This window comes from Hemitrygon akajei, chromosome 7, assembly GCF_048418815.1.
Source record: "Hemitrygon akajei chromosome 7, sHemAka1.3, whole genome shotgun sequence".
Classification (NCBI taxonomy): domain Eukaryota; kingdom Metazoa; phylum Chordata; class Chondrichthyes; order Myliobatiformes; family Dasyatidae; genus Hemitrygon; species Hemitrygon akajei.
In genome coordinates, this window is record NC_133130.1 from 116,556,207 (window position 1) to 116,581,764 (window position 25,558).

The window sequence follows — 25,558 nt, forward strand, 5'->3', positions numbered from 1 at the left end:
ATGGCAAGGAAGTGCAAGAACGTTGGAGATGCTGGAAATCCTGAGTAACACACGCAAAATGCAGGAGGAATTCAACGTGTCAGGCATCATTTAAGGAGAGGAATTAACAGTCAGTGTCTCAGGTTGACACCCTTCATTAGGATTGGAAAGGAAAGGGGAAGTAACCAGAGTGAGCTAGGTGGGAAGAGGGGAAAGGAGTACAAGCTGGCCGGTGAAGCCAGATGAGGGGATAAGGTGGGTTGGGGGAGTGGGATGAAATGAGAAGCTGGGAGGTGATAGGTGGAAAAGGTAAAGGGCTGAAGAAAGAATCTGATAGGAGAGGAATGTGGACAGAGAGGGAAGGAGAGGGGCACATAAAGTAGGTGATAGGGAGCTGAGGAGAATAGAAAGGGCAAGAGGGGAGCCTGGATGGGGAATTGAAAAAGAGAAGAGGATGAGGAGGGAAAAATTACCAGAAGCTAGAAGAAGCTAGAGAACTCACATACACACGCTGATGGAAGCAGATGCATGAATTTGCTCAGATTCTTCTTCAACTGCCATCCTTCTAACCTTCCCACACCCCATCCTTATCCCCTTCCTCTTTCTGTCACCCCTTCCTCAGCTGTTTTTTCCATTTCTCCAAACTTCTTCCCCCTGCTTTCCAGCCTAACACAGTACAACATTCATGGTAGGGGGCAAGATATATACCACAGTGATCTCACAGCCAACAGATCAGATGGACCACCTTTTGCCTTTATCTCTTCTGTCACTTCTTTTCTGTATTCTACCTCATTACTGTTCTTCTTTTGTTCATCCTTTTCTGCTTTGCCTGCACCTTAAGACTAATCAAAGAGTGGCACGATTAGCATAACTCTATTACAGTGCCAGCAATCTGAGTTCAATTCCTGCCACTGCCAGGAAAGAGTTTGTACCACCCTGTGACCACAACGAGTTTCCTCTGGTTAATTGGTCACAAGGGAATGATGAGCGTGTGACGTCATTGGGCAGGAAGGGCCTGTAAGCATACTGTATCTTAAAAAAAGACCTTGTTTCTTTATCCATAGATGTTGTCTGACTTGAATATTCCTGCATTTTCAGCTTTTGTATTGGAACTCATAGAGAGCTGATGATAGGACACTGTCATTTGAGGCTCTTGGATGTTGATAGCTCTCTGCTGTCTTGTATTTTGACATAGTAACTTCACATTGAGTGCAGCTTTGACTGCATACTTTCTAGTAATTTGACCATGTAATTTGAGATTTGACCCCTTTCTCTCAGCTCATGTTCTGAAAACAAGAACGCTCGTCTAGCGTGGACTAATAACAACTTTCCACACCGTGATGCATTTTACCATGGGCAGCTATTTAGGAATATTTATCTTTTGGATTAGGATTGTATATTTATTCCTTTTTTCACTTCATTTTGATTTTCTACTCACGTTTAATTTTTTTTAACAGTCCCTCTATTTTAAATCTTTGAAATTTGTGCAGAGAGTCTCTTGTCACTGCGCCTCCAGAAATACTGCATTGTTCAAGTGCATTGTAATTGTGGGCATACATACCCGGGTTTAAATGCCTTGAAAGTGTACCTTTTTGTAGTACATGTGCAGTGCAGTGCAGTATGGTACAAGTCGAGGATAAATTAACATAAACTTATACATAACTTAGAGTACAAGAGTGCAAAATAAGTTGCACTCGTGCAAGATTGAAAGAGGGAAAAGTGCAGAGTGCAAGCTGGTGTTTGGGTTATTCAGGTTGGTTCAAGAACCTAATGGAAGTAGGGAAGAAGCTTTGGGGGTGTGGTCCTTCAGTCTCTTGTACCTCCTGCCTCAAGAGGAAGGCATGAATGGATGGTGGGAGTCCCTGATGTTGGACGCCGCTTTCCTGAGACATCGCCTGTTGTAGACATCCTCAATGGTAGGGAGTGCTATATCCACGATAGAGCTGGCTGGGTCTGTGTCCTTCTCTGTCTGAAACATTTTGTGTTCCTGTGCACTGGAGTTTCATTGCTGTGATTCAACCAGTGAGAATGCTTTCCATTGTAGATTTGTAGAAGTTTATCAGAGTCTTCAATGACATGCCAAATCTCCTTAAAACGCTTAAGAAAGTAGAAACACAGGTGCACCCTCTTCGTGGTTACTCCTGTGCACTGGTCCCAGGATAGGTTATCTGAGATGGTGATGTCCAGGAACTCGAAGCTGGTCATCCAGGTTGGTTGGCAGACAGGAAGCAAAGAGTGGGAGTAAATGGGACCTTTTCAGAATGGGAAACAGTGACTAGTGGGGTACGGCAAGGCTCAGTGCTGGGACCCCAGTTGTTTACAATATATATTAATGATTTAGACGAGGGAATTAAATGCAGCATCTCCAAGTTTGCGGATGACACAAAGCTGGGCGGTGGTGTTAGCTGTGAGGAGGATGCTAAGAGGATGCAGGGTGACTTGGATAGGTGAGGTGAGTGGGCAAATTCATGGCAGATGCAATTTAATGTGGATAAATGTGAGGTTATCCACTTTGGTTGCAAGAACAGGAAAACAGATTATTATCTGAACGGTGGCCAATTAGGAAAAGGGGAGATGCAACGAGACCTGGGTGTTATTGTACACCAGTCATTGAAGGTGAGCATGCAGGTACAGCAGGCGGTGAAAAAGGCTAATGGTATGTTGGCATTCATAGCAAAAGGATTTGAGTACAGGAGCAGGGAGGTTCTACTGCAGTTGTACAAGGCCTTGGTGAGACCGCACCTAGAGTATTGTGTGCAGTTTTGGTCCCCTAATCTGAGGAAAGACATTCTTGCCATAGAAGGAGAACAAAGAAGGTTCAGCAGATTGATTCCTGGGATGGCAGGACTTTCATATGAAGAATGACTGGATCGACTAGGCTTATACTCACTGGAATTTAGAAGATTGAGGGGGGATCTTATTGAAACGTATAAAATTCTAAAGGGATTGGACAGGCTAGATGCAGGAAGATTGTTTCCGATGTTGGGGAAGTACAGAACGAGGGGTCACAGTTTAAGGATAAAGGGGAAACCTTTTAGGTCCGAGATGAGGAAAAACTTCTTCACACAGAGAGTGGTGAATCTGTGGAACTCTCTGCCACAGAAAACAGTTGAGGCCGGTTCATTGGCTATATTTAAGAGGAAGTTAGATATGGCCCTTGTGGCTAAAGGGATCAGGGGGTATGGAGAGAAAGCAGGTACAGGGTTTTGAGTTGGATGATTAGCCATGATCATACTGAATGGTGGTGCAGGCTCGAAGGGCCGAATGGCCTACTCCTGCACCTATTTTCTATGTTTCTATCCTTTTCACTGCAGATCCTTCAGCAAGGACTGCTGCGAGTTTGCCTGTCTTCACCTTCCTGACATCCACAATCAGTTCTGTGATATTGCTGACATTAAGTGCAAGGTTGTTGTTACAACACCACTCAACTAGCTAATCGATCTCACCTCATTGCCTTCCATAATTCTGCCTTGAACATAGAATATAGAATCCAACAGCAAAACAACAGGTCCTTCAGCCCATTCAGTCCTTGTCACCCTGATCTGCCTTGTCTCATCTTCCTACACCCGGACCATATCTCTTCAAACCTCTCGTATCTATGTACCTGTCCATTGAGTCCATGTCACTCTTATCTGCCTCGCCTCATCTACCTGCATCCAGAACCTATCCCTCCAAGCCTCTCATACCATCTTCTCATAAATGTTACAATTAAAACCTTCATTTCAAAGCTTATTCTACACTCACGCTGTAATGTTGATTCAAGTGGGAGCAATTGGAACATTATAAAGGCTAATATGAAATTTTAATTCAGGAGGATTTGTATGTTTAAAATTTCACACTACAGAAGGAAGATTTTCAGCTGTGCAGCTCTTTGAAGGAGTTAACTAGATAGTCCCATGGCCTTGCCTGTACTCCTGAAATATTGTCTTGATGTATTGATCCAAATGGAAGTTTTAGCATTTTTTCAACTTCTTGAAGTAATCAAACCTCACTGCATTGGCAACTTGTAGGTCTTCTATTTGTTGAAAGCCATGCTTGGACAAGAGGACTTAATTTGTACTTTGTTATTTGTTCAACAGAATCACACTCTGATTGGATCTGATGATTCGCAGGACATACAGCTGTGTGGAATGGGAATACTTCCAGAACATTGTGTCATTGATATCTCTCCAGAGAGACGAGTCATTCTCACACCAAAACAAAACACCAGGTGAAATCTCGATAATCTTCTATAATTGATTTTAAAAATGAACTCGCCCAAACATTATTTCTATCCTGAGGTGTTTATGCAATTGTTGCATCTTGAAATTAAAATATTGTTTTGGAACCAAGAAAGTTAGTCATTTTGGTTTTACCATCTCTTTGGGAGAACATTTGTGTCCTCTGTGATATTACTGAGCTGCTCAAGCAGTAGCTGTGGAGAGAGAAATGGCTAAGATTTCAGCTCAATGACCTTTCACCAGAACTCAGTAAAGTTAGAAGTTAAACTAGTTCAGGTTTGCAGAGAAAGAGGTGTGAGGAAGAAGGAACATTCTGAGGTTTGGGTGGAGATCAGAAGAAACTAAATAACAAATGTTTGTGATGATTATTGAAAATGTGGCAGAGTTATGTCGAGAGGTGTTAAAAATGGGAGGAGTTGGTGAATGAAAGATAAACTGGGGAAAGGAGACAAAGTACTGAATATTGGAAATGTGTGAGACATCATTAGAACAGCTGATCAGAATTTTTTAAATTCAGTGCTCATCTTTGCCTTAAGCAGGTGACTCTTTTAAACAATGATGCCTAATTCTTGACTCCCACATGAGTAATTATCCTCTCCATATTCACCCTACCAAGACCCAATGGGATCTGTGGGAATTCAGGTCCTGTGACTCATCAAAATGGAGAAGGAAGGCCTGGGAACCTACTGAGAACCTTGTGTCTCTTTGGAAGCCGGCAAAAACTTAGCATACCACTTCTATATTACCTTCCTGTTCCAACAAGCCATCCTGTCCATCCTCTGAAAGGTCCTGTGTAGCTGTTACCAGCCAACTCAGAATTCACAGACTTGGTTTGGAAGGTTAAGTCATCCTAAAGCCTTGGGGATCTGGGACAATGTCTTGTGAAGTGAGCTTGATGTATTTCTTTTTGGGATGAGAGGGGACTTGGTAATGGTGTATAAGATGATGAAGTGGACAGCCAGCTCCTTATTCCAGGGGTGGCAATAGCTAATATGAGAGGACATAACTTAAAGGTAATTAGAATAAAGCATAGGGGAAATATTAAAGGTAGTTTTTTTACACAAAAAGTGGGAAGTGCATGGAACACACTCCCAGGGGTTGTGGTAGAGGCAGATACATTAGGGGAGGGAAGGGTTAGATTGAAAGTTGAGTAAGTTAGAAGGTCAGCATATCATTTTGCTGCACTCTATGTTCAGTGTTCAGTGCTGAAGACTACAGGATGTCATGTTAGAAGGTGATGCACTTTCTGTAGAGCTGAACCCTGAAATCACAGTCACCTCATCGTTTTCTCCTGAACCCGCAGTCACCGTTACAGATAAAGGTGCTTTACAGTACCAGTGACCTGAGTTAAATTCCCATCACTGCCTGTACATTCTCCCTGTGACATTGTGGGTTTCTTCCAGATGTTCCAGTTTCCTCCCACAGTCTAAAGACATACCAGTTAGTCAGATCCATCATGGGCATTATCCTCCATAGTTTCCAGGACATCGTCAAGGAGTGATGCCTTTAAAAGGTGCACCCATTATTAAGGACCCCCACCACCCAGAACATGCCCTGTTCTCATTGCTGCCACCCAAGCCTGAAGGCACACACTCAATGATTCAGGAACAGCTTCTTCCCCTCTGCCATCCAATTTCTGAATGGACATTGAACCCATGAACACTACCTCACTACATATTTTTGCACTGGTTATTTAACTATTTAATATATATACTATAATTCCTAGTTATTTCTCTGTTATTATGTATTGTATTGTACTGCTGCTGCAAAGACAACAAATTTTGTGACATTTGCCAGTGATACTAAACCTGATTCTGATTCTGTGCTGTAGTATTCTGTGATGTAAGGTCTTCTGTGGGTGTGACTACCTTGAGGAGCATTCTCTGCATTCTCTCTCTGTTATTCATTCTGATTGCCTAAGGTTATGGTCTCTTTGTTTGTACCTTCCAGTGCATTTGTTCACTTAATGTTTTCACAGTACTGCTGATTGTAACATTTAACTTCTCTCCCCAGAACATTTGTAAATGGCTCCCTTTTAACCTGCCCTACGCAGCTTCATCACGGTGATCGAATCCTCTGGGGTAATAACCACTTCTTCAGGTAACGTAGAGTGGAGTACAGTCATTAGTTTTACTCAGTTTTATTGGTGTGTACAAATTTATCAGTCAGCACAGCTGGAGTTTTCTGTGCATCAACTCAAGCGATTCAAGGACTGTGGTTACCTCCTTGATATAGAGCTTCGGAAAGGATGCCAAAGCAATGCTAAGTAACACACATAAAATGCTGGAGGAAATCAGCAGGACAGGCAGCATCTGTGGAAATGATAAACAGTCGGTGTTTTGGGCTGAGACCCTTCTTCGAAATTACAATACTGCCTGGATTAGAGGCCATGAACTGTAAGATGTTCGTCAGATTCGGTTTGTTTTCTCTGGTGCATCAGAGGCTGAGGGGAGACCTGATAAAAGTTTATAAAATTACCAGTTAGGGTATGTGGTCTGACTTGTTTCTCCCAAGGTCATAGATTTAAGGTGAGTGAGGGTATCATGTAATTAAGATCATGTACGTAAAGAGAGAGGGAGTGAATTTAAAACTCTGGTTTTTCACACAGAGTACTAGTGCCTGGGGCAAGTTTTTAGGTAGATCTGTGGATTTTCAGGAATATGGATTGTGTGTAGGCAAAGTAATTTAAATGTAGAACATAGTATATTGCTCACATAGTATTTTGTGCCGGCCTTTTAATCTACTCTAATGTCCATCTGATCCTGCCATCCTACATAGCCCTCCGTTTTGCTGCTTTAGTTCTGAAATTTAGCTTAATTTGGCATCGTGTAAAGTAAATATATCATGAGGTCAAAGGGCCCGTTCTTTTGCTGTACTGTTCTATGTTCTGTAAGTGAGCGGAGTTCTGAAAAATGTTTGCAAACTTCTGAGATGGTCCTCTCAGGAATCAGTCCGTCTTGATTCCACTGCATTTTAAGGGTTCTCAGTTCACTACCAAATCCTTTGCAGGATCTACTGGTGAGTTCCATATGAGGTAGGGTGAATTGGAGTACTGTATGCTCCTTGTACTGTTTGTGGTTGGTACCTTTTCACATGTTTTTCCACCAGTTTGAGTTATCTTGGGTCACGATGAAGACATCTTAACGTATTTGTTTTGCTGGGTGTTGTTTTCTATGACACAGCTTCAAGTAGGGATGCTTATTCCAGGAGTCAACTCGTCAAAGTTGGTTTAATATGATCAGAGCCTTGATGTTAGGATTTTGTCTTATGAGGTTTATTGATATTTGGTGCTTACACTCTTCCATTGGACCTGGGAGATTTTGCAGAGGCAACACAGAAAATACTGCTGCTGTAGGTCGTCTGTTCCCCTGATGAATATAGGACCATAAATAAGACCTAGGAATCGAAGTCAGCCCATTGAGTCTATTCTGCCATTCCAGGAGGCTAATTTTTAGGCACTGTATTTGTGAATTTTGTCAATAAGCCTCTGCATTAATTAATAGCAATGACTTCTAACTTGGGCGGATTCTCTTATTATGTCTGTTGCAAAAGATACTGGTTAACTATCTTCACCAGAGATTCAAAAGTCATTATGGTACCTGTTCAACTGCATTCTCTGAGATTCAGTCATGGGGGAGGGCGGTGGTAGTAGAAATGGTGTATTTTCAAACAGTAAATGAGAAGTATTACAGCTGTTTTCCATTTAAGGGTTAGCTTTATTTATATATCGAAACATGCAGTGAAATGTGTTGTTTTTTTTTGCATCAGTGACCGACACAGTCCGAGGATGTGCTGGTGGCAGCCCTGTAGGTGTCTCCACACTTCCAGTGCCAACATAGTATGCACACAACTTACTGACCTGTCCACCTTTGGAATGTGGAAGGAAGCCAGAGCACATGGGGGAACCTGACAAGGAGAACCTACAAGACTCCTTAGAGGCAGCGGTAGGAATTGAACCCGAGTTGCTGGCTCTGGAAAATGTTTACTACCGTGATACCCTGACTTTTGTAGAACTGAAACCTCAAGAGTCAGCCATGGTGGAACGGAAGAGCAGACTCAGTGGCCATTTGGGTATCACGGTTCTCCTAATTCTGCTCCTATGTCTTATGATTTTGTAATGAGTATCAGCTGCCAATCCAACAATCGAGTAAGAGTGTCTAAAATTCACCATAGAAATCTTCTTGACCTTTATTTTCTTATTTAGAATAAATCTGCCAAAACCGAAGCCATTGCAGGAAGAAGAGGGGCAGGAAAACTCCATGAAGCAAAGCTCTAGTAGTGAGCAACTGGACGGAGATGGAGACAGTGCTAGTGATGGCTCCAGTGAGAATAATTACAGCTTTGAGTTTGCACAGATGGAGGTCACGATGAAGGCTCTTGGGAACAATGGTAGGGAGGAAGCACTTAATTGTTTAAATTTAGTTTTATAAGCGGCGCACTAAGTTGATGAAATTTGCATGGATGGTTGAGTGCATGTCTTGGTGTGTTACCAATACGAGACAAGGATAATGGCACAGTTCACTGTATTGACAGATGCGATGCAGTCAGTGCTGCAGAGGCTGGAGCGGCAACACCAGGAGGAGAAACGCTCAGCACTGGAACAACAGCGCCTCATGTATGAACGGGAGCTGGAACAGTTACGTAGGCGCTTGTCCCCCGAGAAACATTACCGTAGCATGGAGCGCCTTTCTTTCAGTTCCCCCAGCACTCAGCAGCGCCTCCGTCAGTGGACGGAGGAAAGGTGGGTAAAGGCCTTTGAGGTGAAGTGTGTTTTCATAACTATGCTGATTTGTCCTCTGGAATGGATTACGGTTACTCTGGAATCTATCCTGAAGCTATGCAAAGGTACGATGAAGCATAAATTACCTGGATATTTCGTATTTTTGCATTAATTCACATCCTTCACCCAGTGAAAAAGCGCCATAGCTTTGTCGATAAACAAGAGGCTGCATGTCATCAGCACATGAGACTCTGCAGATGCTAGAAATCCAGAACAATACACACACAATGCTGAAGGAACTCAACAGGTCATGCAATGTTCATAGAAACGAATAAAGAGTTAAATTGAGCTGAGACTGGAAAGGAAAGGGGCAAGAAGCCAGAGTGAGGTGGGGGAGAGGAAGGAGTACAGGAGACCAGGTGAGGGGAAAGGTGGGTTGGTAGGGAACAGGGGATAAAATAAGAAGCTGGGAGAAGTTAGGTAGAAGAGGTAAAGGGCTGAAAAATAGGTAATCCAATAAGAGAGGAAAGTGGACCATTTAAGAAAGAGGAGCACCAGAGGGAGATGATGGGTAGGTGAGGAGAAGGTATGCTGCTTCATACTTTTGCATAACTGCAGGATAGATTCAAGAGAAGAGAAAGGTGGCCGTGAGTATGAGGCCATATTACCTGCCTCGAGAATTCGCAAGCGTCATTGTGGTGAATGTGTATGTCCCGCCGCGTGCCGACGCAACGGTAGCGTGTGACGTCATCAGCTCCGCTGTTGCTAGGCTGCAGACACAGCACCCTGAGGCACTGGTGATAATTACAGGGGACTTCAACCATGTGACTTTGGACAAGACACTACCTGCTTTCTCCCAGTACGTGGATTGCTACACCAGGGGTAATAGGACTATTGACCTACTGTATGCAAACGTAGAGGAGGCATATAGTGCATCCCCACTGCCTTCATTGGGGAAAGCTGATCACAACCTGGTTTCGTTACAGCCCAGATATAAATCAATTGTGATGAGGCATCCCACTACCACACGCTCTTTTAGGAAGTGGACTCCTGAAGCTGAACAGGCCCTGAGAGACTGCTTCGGTACTACTAACTGGGATGTACTGCAAGGGGGGCTCTGTGGGGGCGTTGAGGAGGTCACTGAATGCACAACGGACTATATTAACTTTTGTGTGGATGCAGTTGTCCCTGTTAGAACTGTTCGCTGCTATCCCAATAATAAGCCCTGGATCACTAGTCACATCAAAGGCCTCCTAAACCAGAAGAAGAGGGCCTTTAAAGATGGTGATCGGTTGGAGCTTAAAAGAGTTCAGAAGGAACTCAGAGTACAGATAAGGGGGGCAAAGGAGCAGTATAGGAGGAAGCTAGAACAAAAGCTGCAGAAAAAAAGCATGAAGGAGGTGTGGGATGGGATGAAGATCATCACCGGATGCAGTGCAAAGCGGGGGGCGAACATAAGTGGAGATGTGGAGAAAGCGAACCAGCTGAACAACTTCTTCAACAGGTTCGACAGCTCAATCTCATCCTCACCGCAGAAATCCACACCAGGCTTACTTCCCTCACAGGAAAATAGCCACTCACAGGAGACCTTGCCTACGCCCAGGATTACGGCTGCACAGGTGGTAGGTCAACTGAGGAAGATCTGTACCAGCAAGGCGGCTGGACCGGATGGAGTTTCCCCACGATTACTGAGGGCCTGTGCGACTGAGCTGGGAGAACCACTACAGCGCATCTTCAACATGAGCCTGGAGCAGAGAAGAGTACCCAGACAGTGGAAAACATCCTGTATTGTCCCGGTACCGAAGAAACCACAACCAAAGGAGTTGAATGACTTCAGACCTGTTGCCTTGACGTCGCACGTTATGAAGACCATGGAGCGGCTGATAATACAGAATCTGAGGCCACAAACCAGGCACGCCCAGGATCCTCTTCAGTTTGCGTATAAGGAGAAGGTGGGAGTGGAGGATGCTATCACGTATTTGCTGCACAAATCACTCTCTCACCTAGAGGGGGTCAGTTGTGCTGTGAGGATTACATTCCTTGACTTCTCTAGTGCCTTTAACACCATCCAGCCCAAGATCTTAAGGCACAAACTAACGGAGATGGGAGTAGACTCTCACATGGTGGATTGGATAGTGGACTACTTGACAGATAGACCTCAGTATGTGCGGTTGGGAGACTGTAGGTCTGACACGGTGGTCAGCAGCACAGGAGCGCCGCAGGGAACCGTACTTTCTCCGGTCCTGTTCACCCTGTACACATCAGACTTCCAATATAACTCGGAGTCCTGCCATGTGCAGAAGTTCGCTGATGACACGGCCATAGTGGGGTGTGTCAGGAATGGACAGGAGGAGGAGTATAGGAAACTGATACAGGACTTTGTGATATGGTGCAACTCAAACTACCTGCGTCTCAATATCACCAAGACCAAGGAGATGGTGGTGGACTTTAGGAGATCTAGGCCTCATATGGAGCCAGTGATCATTAATGGAGAATGTGTGGAGCAGGTTAAGACCTACAAGTATCTGGGAGTACAGTTAGACGAGAAGCTAGACTGGACTGCCAACACAGATGCCTTGTGCAGGAAGGCACAGAGTCGACTGTACTTCCTAAGAAGGTTGGCGTCATTCAATGTCTGTAGTGAGATGCTGAAGATGTTCTATAGGTCAGTTGTGGAGAGCGCCCTCTTCTTTGTGGTGGCGTGTTGGGGAGGAAGCATTAAGAAGAGGGACGCCTCACGTCTTAATAAGCTGGTAAGGAAGGCGGGCTCTGTCGTGGGCAAAGTACTGGAGAGTTTAACATTGGTAGCTGAGCGAAGGGCGCTGAGTAGGCTACGGTCAATTATGGATAACTCTGAACATCCTCTACATAGCACCATCCAGAGACAGAGAAGCAGTTTCAGCGACAGGTTACTATCGATACAATGCTCCTCAGACAGGATGAAGAGGTCAATACTCCCCAATGCCATTAGGCTTTACAATTCTACCGCCAGGACTTAAGAACTTTTTAAAAGCTATTATTAATGCTTTTTGAGATAGTGATGTAGATGCATATCATATTTTTTATTGAGTTAAGTATTGTATGTAATTAGTTTTGCTACAACAAGTGTATGGGACATTGGAAAAAAGTTAAATTTCCCCATGGGGATGAATAAAGTATCTATCTATCTATCTATCTATTTGGTTCCACTATTTTTTGTTCCTGCAGGGAGGCGATGCTGAATCACAGTCTCATGAAACTGCAGGAGCAGATTGCCAAAGCGAATCTTTATGCCCGTGAGGCAAATTACATCGCTGAAGAGATGGAGAAGAAGACAGAGTATCAGGTGACTCTACAGATTCCAGCATCCAACCTTGATGCTAACCGAAAGGTAACAAAATTCAAAATAAATTTATTATCAAAGTACATATATGTAACCATTTACAACCCTGAGATTCATTTTCTTGTGGGCATACTGAATAAATCCATAATTGAATAATAACCATAATAGAATCAATGAAAGACCACACCAACTTGGGTGTTCAACCAACATTTGAAAGAAAACAACGTGTAAATACAAAAAGAAATAAATAATAAATAAGTGATTATTTATTGCTATAAATAAATAAATATGGGGAACGTGAAATGAAGAGTTCTTGAAAGTTAGTCCATAGTTAATGGGAATATTTCAATGATGGAGCAAATGAAGTTGAGTAAAGTTATCTTCTTCGGTTCAAGAGCCTGATGGTTGAGGGGTAGTTACTGTTCCTGAACCTGGTAGTGTTGGTCCTGAGAATCCTGTACTTCTGATGGCAGCAATGAAAAGAGAGCATGTCCTGGGTGGTGGGAGTCCTTGATGATGGATGCCGCTTTCCTGCGACAATGCTCTGTGTAGATGTGCTCAGTGGTGGGGAGGGCATTACCTGTAAATATACCAAATGATGAGTGGTTTGATGTGAGCAGCTTAGCAATGGTTATCAGGGCAGGTTTGGTGCCACAGCTGAGCAAGTTTGAAAGGGAGATCAGACAGCTTTTTGCCTGCAGGATCAAATGCAGGTGTCGGTTGATTGCGGAAGTAGGAGGACAAAGGTACATTCATGTTCGCTCAACAAAGGATTTATTTTGATCAGTCTTGAACTGTGGCAGATGTAATTTCCATATTGAGGTTAATGGGATACCTTTGTATAGAATTTCAGTCAGAATTTAGTAAGTTGAAAGATTTTAAAGCCTTTTTCAATTTTTCATCTCACTTCTGTTGTCACGCTTTGTAAGGTGTTAGATGGCACGGTAGTGTAGAGGTTAGCGCAGATGCTTAAATTGCATCAAGAGATGCATCATTTTATTATTATGCTTTTGCAATCATGTTTTCTTTCACCAACAGCGAGATTCTGTTCTCAGTGAGCCAGCGATTCAGGTACGGCGGAAGGGCAAAGGGAAGCAGATTTGGTCACTGGAAAAGCTGGAAAACCGACTTATTGATATGCGTGAGCTTTACCAGGAATGGAAAGATTGTGATGAGGACAATCCGGTAAGTAGAAGATTTGTACTTGCTATACTTGGGAATGTGGGAATGCAGAGAACCAAACGAGGGTATTGTAGGTTCCTACGCCTGAAACTACACTGTCTCCCTCACCACCATTCAGGGTCTGAAACAGTCCTTCCCCATGAGGTGACACTTCGTGGGTCTGCTGGGGTCACCTATTGTTTCTGGTGCCTGCAATACACTGACATAGATTGGGGTGGAGGGCACTTTGTTGAGCACCTTGGATCCACCCACCACTAAAGGCTGGATCTTGCAGTGGCCACTCACTTCAATTCATCTTCCCATTCCCCCTCTGACATGTCTGAGACCATCTTCCTCTAATGCCTTGATGAGGCCACATTAGGTTGGAAAAGCATCATCTTGTGTTCTATCTGGGTATACTCCAATCTGTTGGCATTAACATCAATTTCCTTAACTTCAGGTAACTTCTCCCTTCACTCTTTTTCCATTTCCCATACTGATTTCCCCTTTAACCCCCTTTCTTCTCGCTCTGATATTCACCTCCTTCCCTTTCTTCCATAGTCTACTGTCTTTTCCTATCCGATACCTTTATCTTCAACCCTTTACCTCTTCCGCCTATTAACACTCAGATTTTCACTTCACCAACCACCCACCTTCCCCCTCATGTGGTCTCACCTATCCCTTGCCAGCTTGTACTCCTTCCTCTCCCCCCCATCACCGCTTTCCTTTCCAGTCCTGATGAAGCTCCCACTCCAAAGTGTTGACGGTTTATTCCCCTCCACAGATGCTGCCTGACTTGCTGAGTTCTTCCAGCATTGTGTGCCTGTTGCTCTGGAATTCCAGCATCTGCAGAATTCCTTGAGTGTATGACTTCAGTTTTTGTAGGGCTTCCCAGTGTTCAAAAGATACTGCATATTCATCAGTTCTTCCATCCATCTAACTCTTTTGGTTGTATTAGAATGACACTGCATTTTCTTCTGCAAGGGCATAATGGCTGTGTTTATGGAATAGTAACTCAGAAACCTGGACTAATTATCAGAGATGTATTCAGACCCTACTGGACTTAGAAAATTTAATTACAGTTAATTAAATACAGAACAGAAAGTTATTCTTGGTATTATATTGACCTTAAAACCACTGGATCATCATAAAAATCCATCTGGTGCATGTATGATTGGAAATCTGCCATACTTTGGTGCAAATTGGACCCAGAACAATGTTTCCTTTAGTGGGCGAGTTTAGGACCAGAGGGCACAGCCCCAGGATGGAAGCTTGTCCTTTTAGAACGGAGATGAGGAGGAATTTCTTTAGCCAGAGGTTGGTAAATCTGTGTTATTAATTGCCACAGATGGCTGTGGAGGCCAAGTCATTGGGTATATTTAAAGTGGAGGGTGATAAGTTCTTGGTTAATCAGGCTGTCAAAGGTTATGGGAGAAGGCAGGAGAATGGGGTTCAGAGAGTTAATAAATCAGCCATGATGGAATGGCAGAGCAGACTCAATGTGCCAAATGGCCTAATTCTGCTCCTATGGCTTACGGTCAATACAGCTGACTCGTAAAAGGCTACCACTTTCTTGGTGGTAAAAAGGGATGGATTCTAATTACCGGCTTGGTGAATGCCTCTCCTTGTCATCGAAACAGAAGAGTTGTGCTATGCTATTCTTTGTTCTATGTTATGACTATTGAATGGACCTCTTCGAATGATAAAATTTCTCCTTACCTTGCATCTTGCTGTCTGCCCACACTGCACTTTCTGTGACTGTAACACTTTCTGTTACTGCTTTTCCCTTGGACTACATTGATGCATCATGTAATGAACTGATCTGTACGGATGGCATGTAAAACAGCTTTTCGCTATGCCTTATTTGGTACATGTGACAATAATAAACCAATTATGTTCCAAGAATGGATGAAACGAATCAGAATAGGTTTCTTTAGAATATCCTCTCTATATTTCACATCATTGGTGGTTGGCATTGGTTTGTTATTATCATATGTACCCAGATAGAGTGAAAAGCTTGTCTTGCATACTGTTCATACAGATCAGATCATTTCACAGTCCATTGTCGAGGTAAAAAATAACAATGCAGAATAATGTGTAACAGCTACCCAAAAAAGTGCAGTGCAGGTAAATGATATTAGAATCAGATTGACTTTACTTATCACATGTACAATGAAATGTACAGTGAAATGTGTCGTTTGCATTAACAACCAGCAGGTCCTAAGGATGTGATGGGTGCCACATATTCCGGCACCGATGGAGCGAGTGCCTAGTGTTCAGCAGAAATCATTGGTATTGGTTTATTATTGTCACGTGTGCCAGATAATGCACAGTAAAAAGTTGTTTCACATACCATCCAGGACTCTGTGGAAAAACCTTGCATACTTGAGTCCTGATGAAAAGTCTCTACCCAAAACATTGGCTTCATAGATGCTGCCTGACCGTCTGAGTTCCTCCAGCATTTTGTGTGTTTGTTGCTCTAGATTTCCAAAATCTGCAGTATCTTTTGCATTGTGGTATCTACGTAGTTGATGTTTCAATCTGTTGGTGTTGGGGCGCAGTGCGCATTTGATAGGGATGGATAAGAATAAAACTGGGTTGCTGCACTATTGGTGTCAATAGGTGCTTGATGATCTGTGCAGACTCTGAACCAATGGGCCTGTTTCTGTGCTGTATGACTGTAGTTCTCTTGATGATCTGTGCAGACTCTGAACATGGGCCTGTTTCTGTGCTGTATGACTGTAGTTCTCTTGATGATCTGTGCAGACTGTGAACCCATGGGCCTGTTTCTGTGCTGTGTGACTGTAGTTCTGTTGATGATCTGTGCAGACTCTGAACCCATGAGCCTGTTTCTGTGCTGTGTGACTGTAGTTCTCTTGATGATCTGTGCAGACTGTGAACCCATGGGCCTGTTTCTGTGCTGTGTGACTGTAGTTCTGTTGATGATCTGTGCAGACTCTGAACCCATGAGCCTGTTTCTGTGCTGTATAACTGTAGTTCTCTTGATGATCTGTGCAGACTGTGAACCCATGGGCCTGTTTCTGTGCTGTGTGACTGTAGTTCTCTTGATGATCTGTGCAGACTGTGAACCCATGGGCCTGTTTCTGTGCTGTGTGACTGTAGTTCTCTTGATGATCTGTGCAGACTGTGAACCCATGGGCCTGTTTCTGTGCTGTGTGACTGTAGTTCTCTTGATGATCTGTGCAGACTGTGAACCCATGGGCCTGTTTCTGTGCTGTGTGACTGTAGTTCTGTTGATGATCTGTGCAGACTCTGAACCCATGAGCCTGTTTCTGTGCTGTATAACTGTAGTTCTCTTGATGATCTGTGCAGACTGTGAACCCATGGGCCTGTTTCTGTGCTGTATAACTGTAGTTCTCTTGATGATCTGTGCAGACTGTGAACCCATGAGCCTGTTTCTGTGCTGTGTGACTGTAGTTCTCTTGATCTGAGGCTGTACTTCTTTCAAAGATCCCGTGTGAAACTTGGCTGACATTTGTCCCCAACTCCCTGACTCACTCTCATCCTGCACTGGTCACTTCTCATCTTTTATTGCTGCTGTGTCACATAATTATATGATTGCTTGTTTTATTTTAACAATGTCGGTCACATTATACTGTCTCACACAATCGTGCACCTCGCCTGTGAATCCTCAGGCCAGGTCACTCAGGGACTTGTGTTAATATTATTTTGTGACTGTACATGTGGGATCAGAACTATATGTGCTGTGTGTGACTATATGTACTGTGGTTTGCACCTTGGCCGCAGAAGAGCACTGTTTCATTTATCTATATACATGTGCACGGTTGAATGGCAATGAGCTTGAACTTCAACATATTTGTGAAAGGAATAATTTACACTGTCAGTTTTATATGGATGTCCAGAATTTCCCAAGCTTTGATTAGCATCATGTGGAGTTGAAAGTTTGATGCTCTGTATGTTAAACAAAGAGTCTCCTAACTCTTTAAAAGGAAAGTGATTTTAATGTCTATTCTTAACTTTGATAATCTACCATTCTCCTTTGTAAAACAAAATTGATCTAACAATACAAGAACAGTCTTTGACTGTTTAGAAACACAAAATGCTGGCAGAACTCAGCAGGCCAGTCTTTGACTGTTTAGCTGTTTCATGGGCTGCTGGTTGACTGAATTGATTGTGTGTTTACAGATGATGAGATCCTACTTTAAGCGCGCCGACCCATTCTTTGATGAACAGGAGAACCACAGTTTGATTGGAGTTGCAAATGTTTTCTTGGAGTTGCTGTTCTACGACGTGAAATTACAGTATGCAGTACCCATCATCAATCAGAAGGGGGAGGTAGGTGATGTCAGTATGTCCTTACTGCAAATCTAATTTCTGTACGGATTCCACTTTGTTGAGATTTGCAGTGTGAATGGGAGACTGACAGATGTGATGTGCTGAAATGCTCTGATTTCCTAGAACATGGAGCAGTACATCACAGGAACTCCGTCATATCCATGCTGACCGCGATGCCTGCACATGCCTCATATCTCTCTGTTCCCTTTGTATTTCGGTTCCTTTCTAAATGCCTCTTAAATGTTGCTGTCATGTCTGCTTCTACCTCCTCTTCTGGAACTGTGTTCCAGGCACCTACCAGACTGTGTAATCAAAACCTTACTACTTAAATCCCTTTTAAACTTTCCCCCGTTCACTGTCAACCGAAGCCCTGGAATATTTGACACTTCCACCGTGGGAAAAGACTTATTGTCTATCCTAATTGTGTCCTCATCATTTTATATTCTTCTGTTAGGCCTTTGACAATCTCAAGATTGCAACCCTGGTTTGTCCAGCTTCCTCCTATAGCTAAGGCATATCTAATAACTTTTTACAGCTAACATTAATCACACTAGACAACACATTCTTCAGAATTATTTATTTTTTGTTTATGATAGACTGCTTGGAGTGAGTAGCTGGGTGACAGGAGAAATGGAAATGGGCAGTTTGAGCAGAGCACCCCTGTGGCCATTCCCCTCAAAAACAAGTACACCGCTTTGGATACTTTTGTGGGGGATGACCTCCCTGGAGAATGCCACAGCGACTGGGTCTCAGGCACTGACCATGGGTCTGTGGTGCAGAAGGGAAAGAGAGAGAAGAAGGGAGTGGTAGTGATAGGGGACTTGATAGTGAGGGGAACAGACGGGAGATTCTGTGGATGTGAGCGGGACACCTGGATGGTATGTTGCTTCCTAGGTGCCAGCGTCAGTAATGTCTCAGGTTGTGTAAACAACATTTTGGAGAGGCAGGGAAGCAGCCAGAAGTCTTGGTACATATTGGTAACAATGACATAGGAAGGAAAAACAATGAGTTTCTGAGATGAGAATTTAGAGCTAGGTAGAAAACTAAAGCAGAACCTCCAGGGTAGTAATTTCTGGATTGCTGCCTGTGCCACGCACCAGTGGGGGTAGAAACAGGATGATTTGGCGGATAAATGCGTGGCTGAGAAGCTGGTGCATCAAATCATTGAGGATGCAGAGTCAGAAATGACAACAAATACCGTACTCAAGGTGTTGTATCTGAATGTGCGTAGTATAAGAAATAAGGTGGATGATCTTGTGGCCATCACTGAATTGTGACTGAAGGATGATTGTAGTTGGGAACTGAATATCCAAGGTTACACATTATATCGGAGGGATAGGAAGATAGGCAGAGGGGTGGTGTGGTACTGCTGGTAAAGAATGGCATCAGATCTGTAGAAATATGTGACATAGGATAGGAAAATGCTAAATCCTTGTGGGTCGAGTTAAGAAACTGCAAGGGTAAAAGGACCCTGATGGCTGGGAGGTGGACCACAGGTTGCAACAGGAAGTACATGTTCAGCACAGCATTACGGGCCGAAGGGCCTGTATTGCACTAGGTTTCTATTTTAATATGAAATAGAAAAGGAGAGCCAAAAGGGCAGTGTTATGGTAGTCAAAGGAGATTTTAGCTTGAAGGTCGATAGGGAAAATAAGGTTGGTAATGGATCTCAAGAGAGTGAATTTGTTGAATGCCTAAGAGATGGCTTTTTTGAGCAGTTTGTCATTGAGCCTACTAGGGGATCAGTTATACTGGATTGGGTGTTACGTAATGAACCAGAGGTAATTAGGGAGCTTAAGGTAAAAGAACCCTTAGGAATCAGTGATCAATAAGGACTGGTGTGTGTGCTTCCAACCTCCCCTTCCTGAAGTCCACAATCAGTTCAAAGAGTTCAAGTTCAAAGTGAAATTTATTATCAGAGTACATACATGTCACCACATACAACCTTGAGATTCTCTTTCTGCGGACATACTTAGCAAATCTAATAGCTGCAACGGGATCAATGAACAGCAAACTGTGAAAATACAGATAGAAATAAATAGCAATAAATAACAAGAGTCCTTAAATGAGTGTAATTATCACTTTTTGTTCAGGAGCTGATGGTTTAAGAGTAGTAACTGTTCTTGGGCCTGGAAGTGTGAATCCTGAGGCTCCAGTACCTGTACTTTCTACCTGATGGCAGCAGTGAGAAAAGAGCAAGTCCTGGGTGGTGACAGTTGGTGGTTGGGAGGGTTTTACCCCTGATGTACTGGGCCGAGTCCACTACCTTTTGTAGGATTTTCCACTCAAAGGCATTGGTGTTCCCATACCGGGCTATAATTCCTTGATCTTACAAGTTAAACGCGGCTCCATTCAACCAGCCAATCTTTCTCAGTCCTGTACACCACCTCGTCACCATCTGATATTCTACCAACAGTAGTGATAGAGTGTACATTACACCCTGACCATTTAAAAATTACAATGAGACATTCCCAAAAAATAGATTTCAAGTTTTGAGATCCCTCTTCTCCAATTTGTATGTTAAGTAATTAGTTTTTTCATCCCAGGTAATAGTTTATGACCCAAGTTCATTTCCCATGTACCTGGCTGAGACGATGGATCAGCAGTGGTAATAATATATATCCAAGTTATTAATATTTATGTATTTACACCCTTTTGAATGATGTAAAATGCAATGTTTTCTGCATCATTTTAGAAACCGAGTGGAGTATAGTGTACAGCTATGCTTTGCTGTGCTTATTGTTGCTTGTATTATGTGGACTACGGGTTGTTCTGCTGAACAGTTGTGGGCATGCTACGTTGGTGCCAGAATGTGTGGTGACACAGCAGGGTTGCCCCCACCACATCCTTGGGTTGTGTTGGTTAACGCAAACAATATATTTCACTGGATGTTTTGATGTACATATGATAAATAACTGGCTTGAGGTCTAGTTTCTCACCCTCTGCATGCCAATTTGGCTGAACAGAGGAGCATTTTTAGTAATACTGTAAACTAAGACAACTGCGCTGCTCCAAAGAGTGCTAAATGAGATCATTCTTACCCTTGGTCATTAGGCTCTATAATGAGTCAACCTGTAGCCAGAGATGTGATGACTCCCTGCTGGTAGACTGTTTGTGGTAACTTATTTTTAATTCTTTCTACTTCTCTTCTATTATTTATATCTGTGCACTTGTAATGTGACACTATAATTTCCTTTGGGATTAATAAAGTATCTCAACTATCAAGTCCATTAGAACAGCAGTGATTTGAATTGCAGTGATTGTTATATACCAACTCCTACTTCCCAATCTGCCTATCATCCTTATCTCCTCTTTGGTCCACCGATCATCCACTGACCCTTGTCTCACCCGCCCCCTCTCTATTCTCTGTCCTTGGCTATCTTCCCTCTCTAGTCCTCAACATCAATATTTCCTCCCCCACCCACCACCAACCCCAGATGCTGGTAACACACTCCCCGATTCAGGAACAGCTTCTTCCCTCTGCCATCCAATTTCTGAATGAACATGAACACTATGTCACTACTTTTTTTATTTCTATTTTTGCACTACTTATTTAATTTAACTATATAATATAGGCAGTCCCCGGGTTACGTGCGAGTTCCATTCCTAAGTCCATCTTTAAAGTCGGATTTGTACATAAGTCGGAACAAGAATATCCGGTATTATTTAGCGTCAGTTAGTCAAACGTTTGTCTTAGTATATAGTATATATTTTACCTTTCTATGCATATAAAACACTTAAGAAATGTACGTATTCCAATAATTAAACCACTGTGTTGCTTAGTGATAATTGTAGCTTTCATCGGGGCAGGGCCTTTCACATGCTCCATTATTCTTACTTTATCCGTTATCCTTTAAAATTGTTCCGATTGTTGACCGACTGTAGCCTAATGCTTTTCCAATGACCAATGGCGTTTCACCTCTTTCCAAACGCTTTATTATTTCCACTTTATTTTCAATTGCAATTGCTTCCCGTCAATGGAACAGAAACACTGCAGGTGGCGGCTCCCGAGTTCCGCTGGGTCCTAAGGACCACTGTACTGAGACAGGTTAAATGGGACAAGTGGGGGCTGTGCTGAGTTTGGGTATTTGATCATCCACAATATTCTGTGTGGGAATTTAAACTGGAGGTGGCAGTGTTTTTTTTTTTACGAGGTCGAGTTGCGAGCTCGACATCAACCCAGGATGGATGGTACGGGAGTCACTGGATCGACATCAACCCGGCATGGGAGCGGTCTGTCAGTGGATCGAACTCGGAAACCTCTGTTCTCGAGCCCGGCGCTGATCTCACTGCACCACCAGCCGACCGGAACGGGGGGGGGAGGGAGGCAGGGTCAGGGTGAATCTTACTAAGAAAAATTTAAGCCAAATACAAAGTTAAACACTCAACACAGTGTCAATGGCAACGACTTAAGATGGTGGATGGCGTTGCAATCTGACTTAAAATGGCGGACGGCGTCGCGATCTGACTTAAAATGGCAGACGGCGTTCTCCTTCCTCAGTTTGTAAGTACGAGTTGTCCGTTGGTCGGACGTTCGTAACTCAGGGACTACTTCTATTTATATATTTACTGTAATTCAGTTTTTTTCCTTTTAATATGTATTGCATTGTGTTGCTGCTGCAAAGACAACAAATTTCACAACCTATGCTGGTGATATTAAACCTGATTCTGATCTGCTGGGTTCTTCCAGTAGTTTGTTTTTGCTGCCGATTCTGGCATCTGCACCCTCTCGTGTCTCTGTCTATCGTCAATTTGTAGATACTGCCTGAATCTACCTTATGCCCACCAGGATTTCTATTCAAGTGTAGGGCCCACCTCTTTCTTGGTAAATTTATTGACGTAGAGAGAGGGGGGGCATTTGGCCAGCTTTGAGGCTGTACATCTGTACTTCAGAACAAGGTATAGGCAGAAGTTTGTTGGTATGTTAAAAAGATAAGCTGGCATTTCAGACAAAGGTCATTCATCAGACTAGTGCCCAAATGGCAGCTGGTTTATTGTGTATGTATTAATTGTTCCATTAGGTTTTCGCCATGAATCTCAATGCCACTTTATGTCAGTGGATCTGTTGCTTTATTTAAAATTAGAGCACTGTTCCATTTTGTGCATTTAACGGAGGAATGGCTTTGATCTCTGTTTAATATAACTGATTGTGTGGAGCATTCCCTACATAATAATCTGAGTCTGTAATCGGAAATGTTAAAGGCTATCTCCAATCCTGTTTTTATCTAGTAATTGGTATATGTGTAAGTTAAATTTACAAATTCCTGCTCGTGAGGTACTGGATGTCTTTAAGGAAAGGATGTTATCAATGTGATTGGAGTGTCACATTGCTGCATGAGTGTTCTGATTTCACATTATACAGATGACCATTGCTGGGTGTACTGACAGATGTGCTTTAATTGTCACTATAGAAAGTGACGCTGCCACTCATTCCCAAGGAGGATTACTGGGTTAAAACACTTTAGCTGCACTTCAAGTCAATGTTTGCTCTAATTTGAAAAGACCGGTGAGTGCAGAAATCTTGCACTGTGCAATTTTCCCCCAGTGACAACATGTGCACACTGAATAATTTCTTCAGTAAAGACAGTATAAATGAGCCAGTTCTACAATCTGCAGACAAATCATTGGAAGCTCCACATTAGAAACCAGAAAAGGAAATGTGATTGTGTACGATCGTGGAATATACTTAACATGCCGACGAGGTAGAGGGTGACAAGCTTTTGTGCACAGTTTAAATTCTTTTGTGCGATAGTAGTTTTGCTTCAAGTCACACGTAGCAGCTTCATTTGTTCTACAGAATCTGTCAGAAATTAAGACTATCTTCATCTGTCAGATGTACATCGAAACACAGTGAAATGCGTTGTTTATATCAGTGACCAACGCAGTGCAAAGACGTGCTCGGGAAGGCTAGCGGTGTCGTCATGCTTCAGATGTCAACATAGCATGGCCACAAAGATTTGCCACATCTTCATCGAAACATACAGTGAATTGCTTTATTTGCATCAATGACCAATAGTCCAAGGATGTGCTGGGGGCAGCCCATAAGTGTTACCATGCTTCTGACGACATCACAGCATGCCCCCAACTCAGTAACCCTAACTTAACAGTTGCAGATGCTATGAGTGAGATTGTGTTGTTAAACACAGGTGAGTACCACCTCAGTATTGATAAACTATTAAATAAATAGAGAAAGTTCATTCAAAGTTGTGCTTTTGGTTTGTGAGTGAACCCTGAATGTTAGTTGCATGTACATTTCATTGAATGTGCAGAGTTTATTTAGCAACTGGATGAGATGTGTTATCTGCCCTTCTTTTCTAAGGTTGCAGGACGCTTGCACGTAGAGGTGTTGCGAACAAGTGGTGACTTCAATGATCGCATCGCTGGTGGAGATGATGCACTGGACGATGGGAATGAGAGTGAATCGCATGAACGGGAAACAACACGAAAATTCACCTGCAGAGTACGTGTCGCTGCGTGGGTGCTTTCCATAAACACAAGAGATTCTGCAGATGCTGGAAATCCAGCACAACGTACACGATGTTGGAGGAACTCAGCAAGTCAGGAGAATAAACTGTCAACGTTTCAGGTGGAGATGAGTCTTATCACCTGCCAACTTGTACACCTTCCCCTCCCTTCACCCACCTTCCCCTTCCTTCCAGTCCTGATGAAGGGTCTTGGCCTGAAACATTGACTATTTATTCCTTTCTATAGATGCTGCCTGACATGCTGATTTCCTCCAGCATTTTGTATGTGTTGCTCTGGGTATCCTGCTGGAAATCACTTTTTATGAGACGTTGCAGTCTGAAACTGACTGAGAACAGTATTGTGGGTGAAGCAGTACTGCTGACATTTATTATTTTATGACGTTACAGATACTTTTAGTAATTTAGTTCCCTTCTTTGGAAAGCAGACTTTCATGTTTTGACAAAACTTTTATTGTACATATTCCTATATTATTTATTGATTAAAGCCACGAAAGTTGAGCGAGGTGTCTAAATCCAGAACAATGGTCCATCAGAAAGCAAACACTTAGAGTTGTAGTGAAGAAGGCAGAGTAATAATAGTTAAATTTGAGCATTGATTGCATAGCAGGTAAACTTTTAGTTTTTTCAAGTGTATTTGCCATTCAGTGGCAGAGAGGAGTTGATCATTGATCTGCTTCCATTTGACAGCTTAATACCACAGCTGACATTTTATGCTAAGTGACTATGTACACTAAGAGTTGCACTCACATTTGATAAAGTAGATGACGGGCAGGAGTATGAGGAGCACATGTGGCTATTGATATGGTGCAAACAATTTCTTATTGCTTCACCTCCCCCCCCCCCCCACCCTCTTCAACAACAACAATTAGGGAATGTTAAGTTGTCCGAAAGAGTTTCTCCTCACTGCCCTCTTCTGATACCCATCCCTCCCCTTTTGAACAAGTTCAGAAATCTCCTGATTTAGAGGCATTTTGCCTGTTTGGATGAACTGCACGCATGTTCTCTTGTCAGAACTGACTGAGTCATGGAGTCATATAATCACTCTTCCCATTCCCATTCCCACATGTCGGTCCAGAGCTGCTTTTACTGCCATGCAGGGGCCAGTCTCAGTTTGGAGGAGCATTACCTCGTATTCTGGCTGTGTAGCTTCCACCTTGATGGCATGAAGTTTAACTTCTTTTAACTTCCAATCATCTCTTCTCTCCTCCTTCCCCCCATTTTCTCTATTTTAACATTCTCCATTCTGGCTCCCTGTTACCCTTTCTCTTTTCACCTGCCTAACACATCCTTCTGGTGACCCTCCTCCTTTCCTTTCTCCCATGGTCCACTCTTCTATCAAATTTTTCCTTCTTCA

General features: G+C 43.0%; 1 protein-coding gene across 2 annotated transcripts in view; it reads left to right on the forward strand.

Annotated features, from left to right (window-relative positions):
* The window catches only part of LOC140730856 (kinesin-like protein KIF13B), a 274,790-nt gene that overhangs the window by 183,933 nt on the left and 65,299 nt on the right, over positions 1 to 25,558 (forward strand). For both annotated transcript variants that reach the window (XM_073051815.1, XM_073051816.1), the window contains exons 14-21: positions 4,059 to 4,189; positions 6,213 to 6,299; positions 8,404 to 8,588; positions 8,733 to 8,940; positions 12,127 to 12,289; positions 13,280 to 13,426; positions 17,570 to 17,719; positions 24,039 to 24,179. In XM_073051815.1, coding sequence (XP_072907916.1) covers positions 4,059 to 4,189; positions 6,213 to 6,299; positions 8,404 to 8,588; positions 8,733 to 8,940; positions 12,127 to 12,289; positions 13,280 to 13,426; positions 17,570 to 17,719; positions 24,039 to 24,179 — 1,212 coding nt within the window. The remainder of the gene's footprint in view (positions 1 to 4,058; positions 4,190 to 6,212; positions 6,300 to 8,403; positions 8,589 to 8,732; positions 8,941 to 12,126; positions 12,290 to 13,279; positions 13,427 to 17,569; positions 17,720 to 24,038; positions 24,180 to 25,558) is intronic.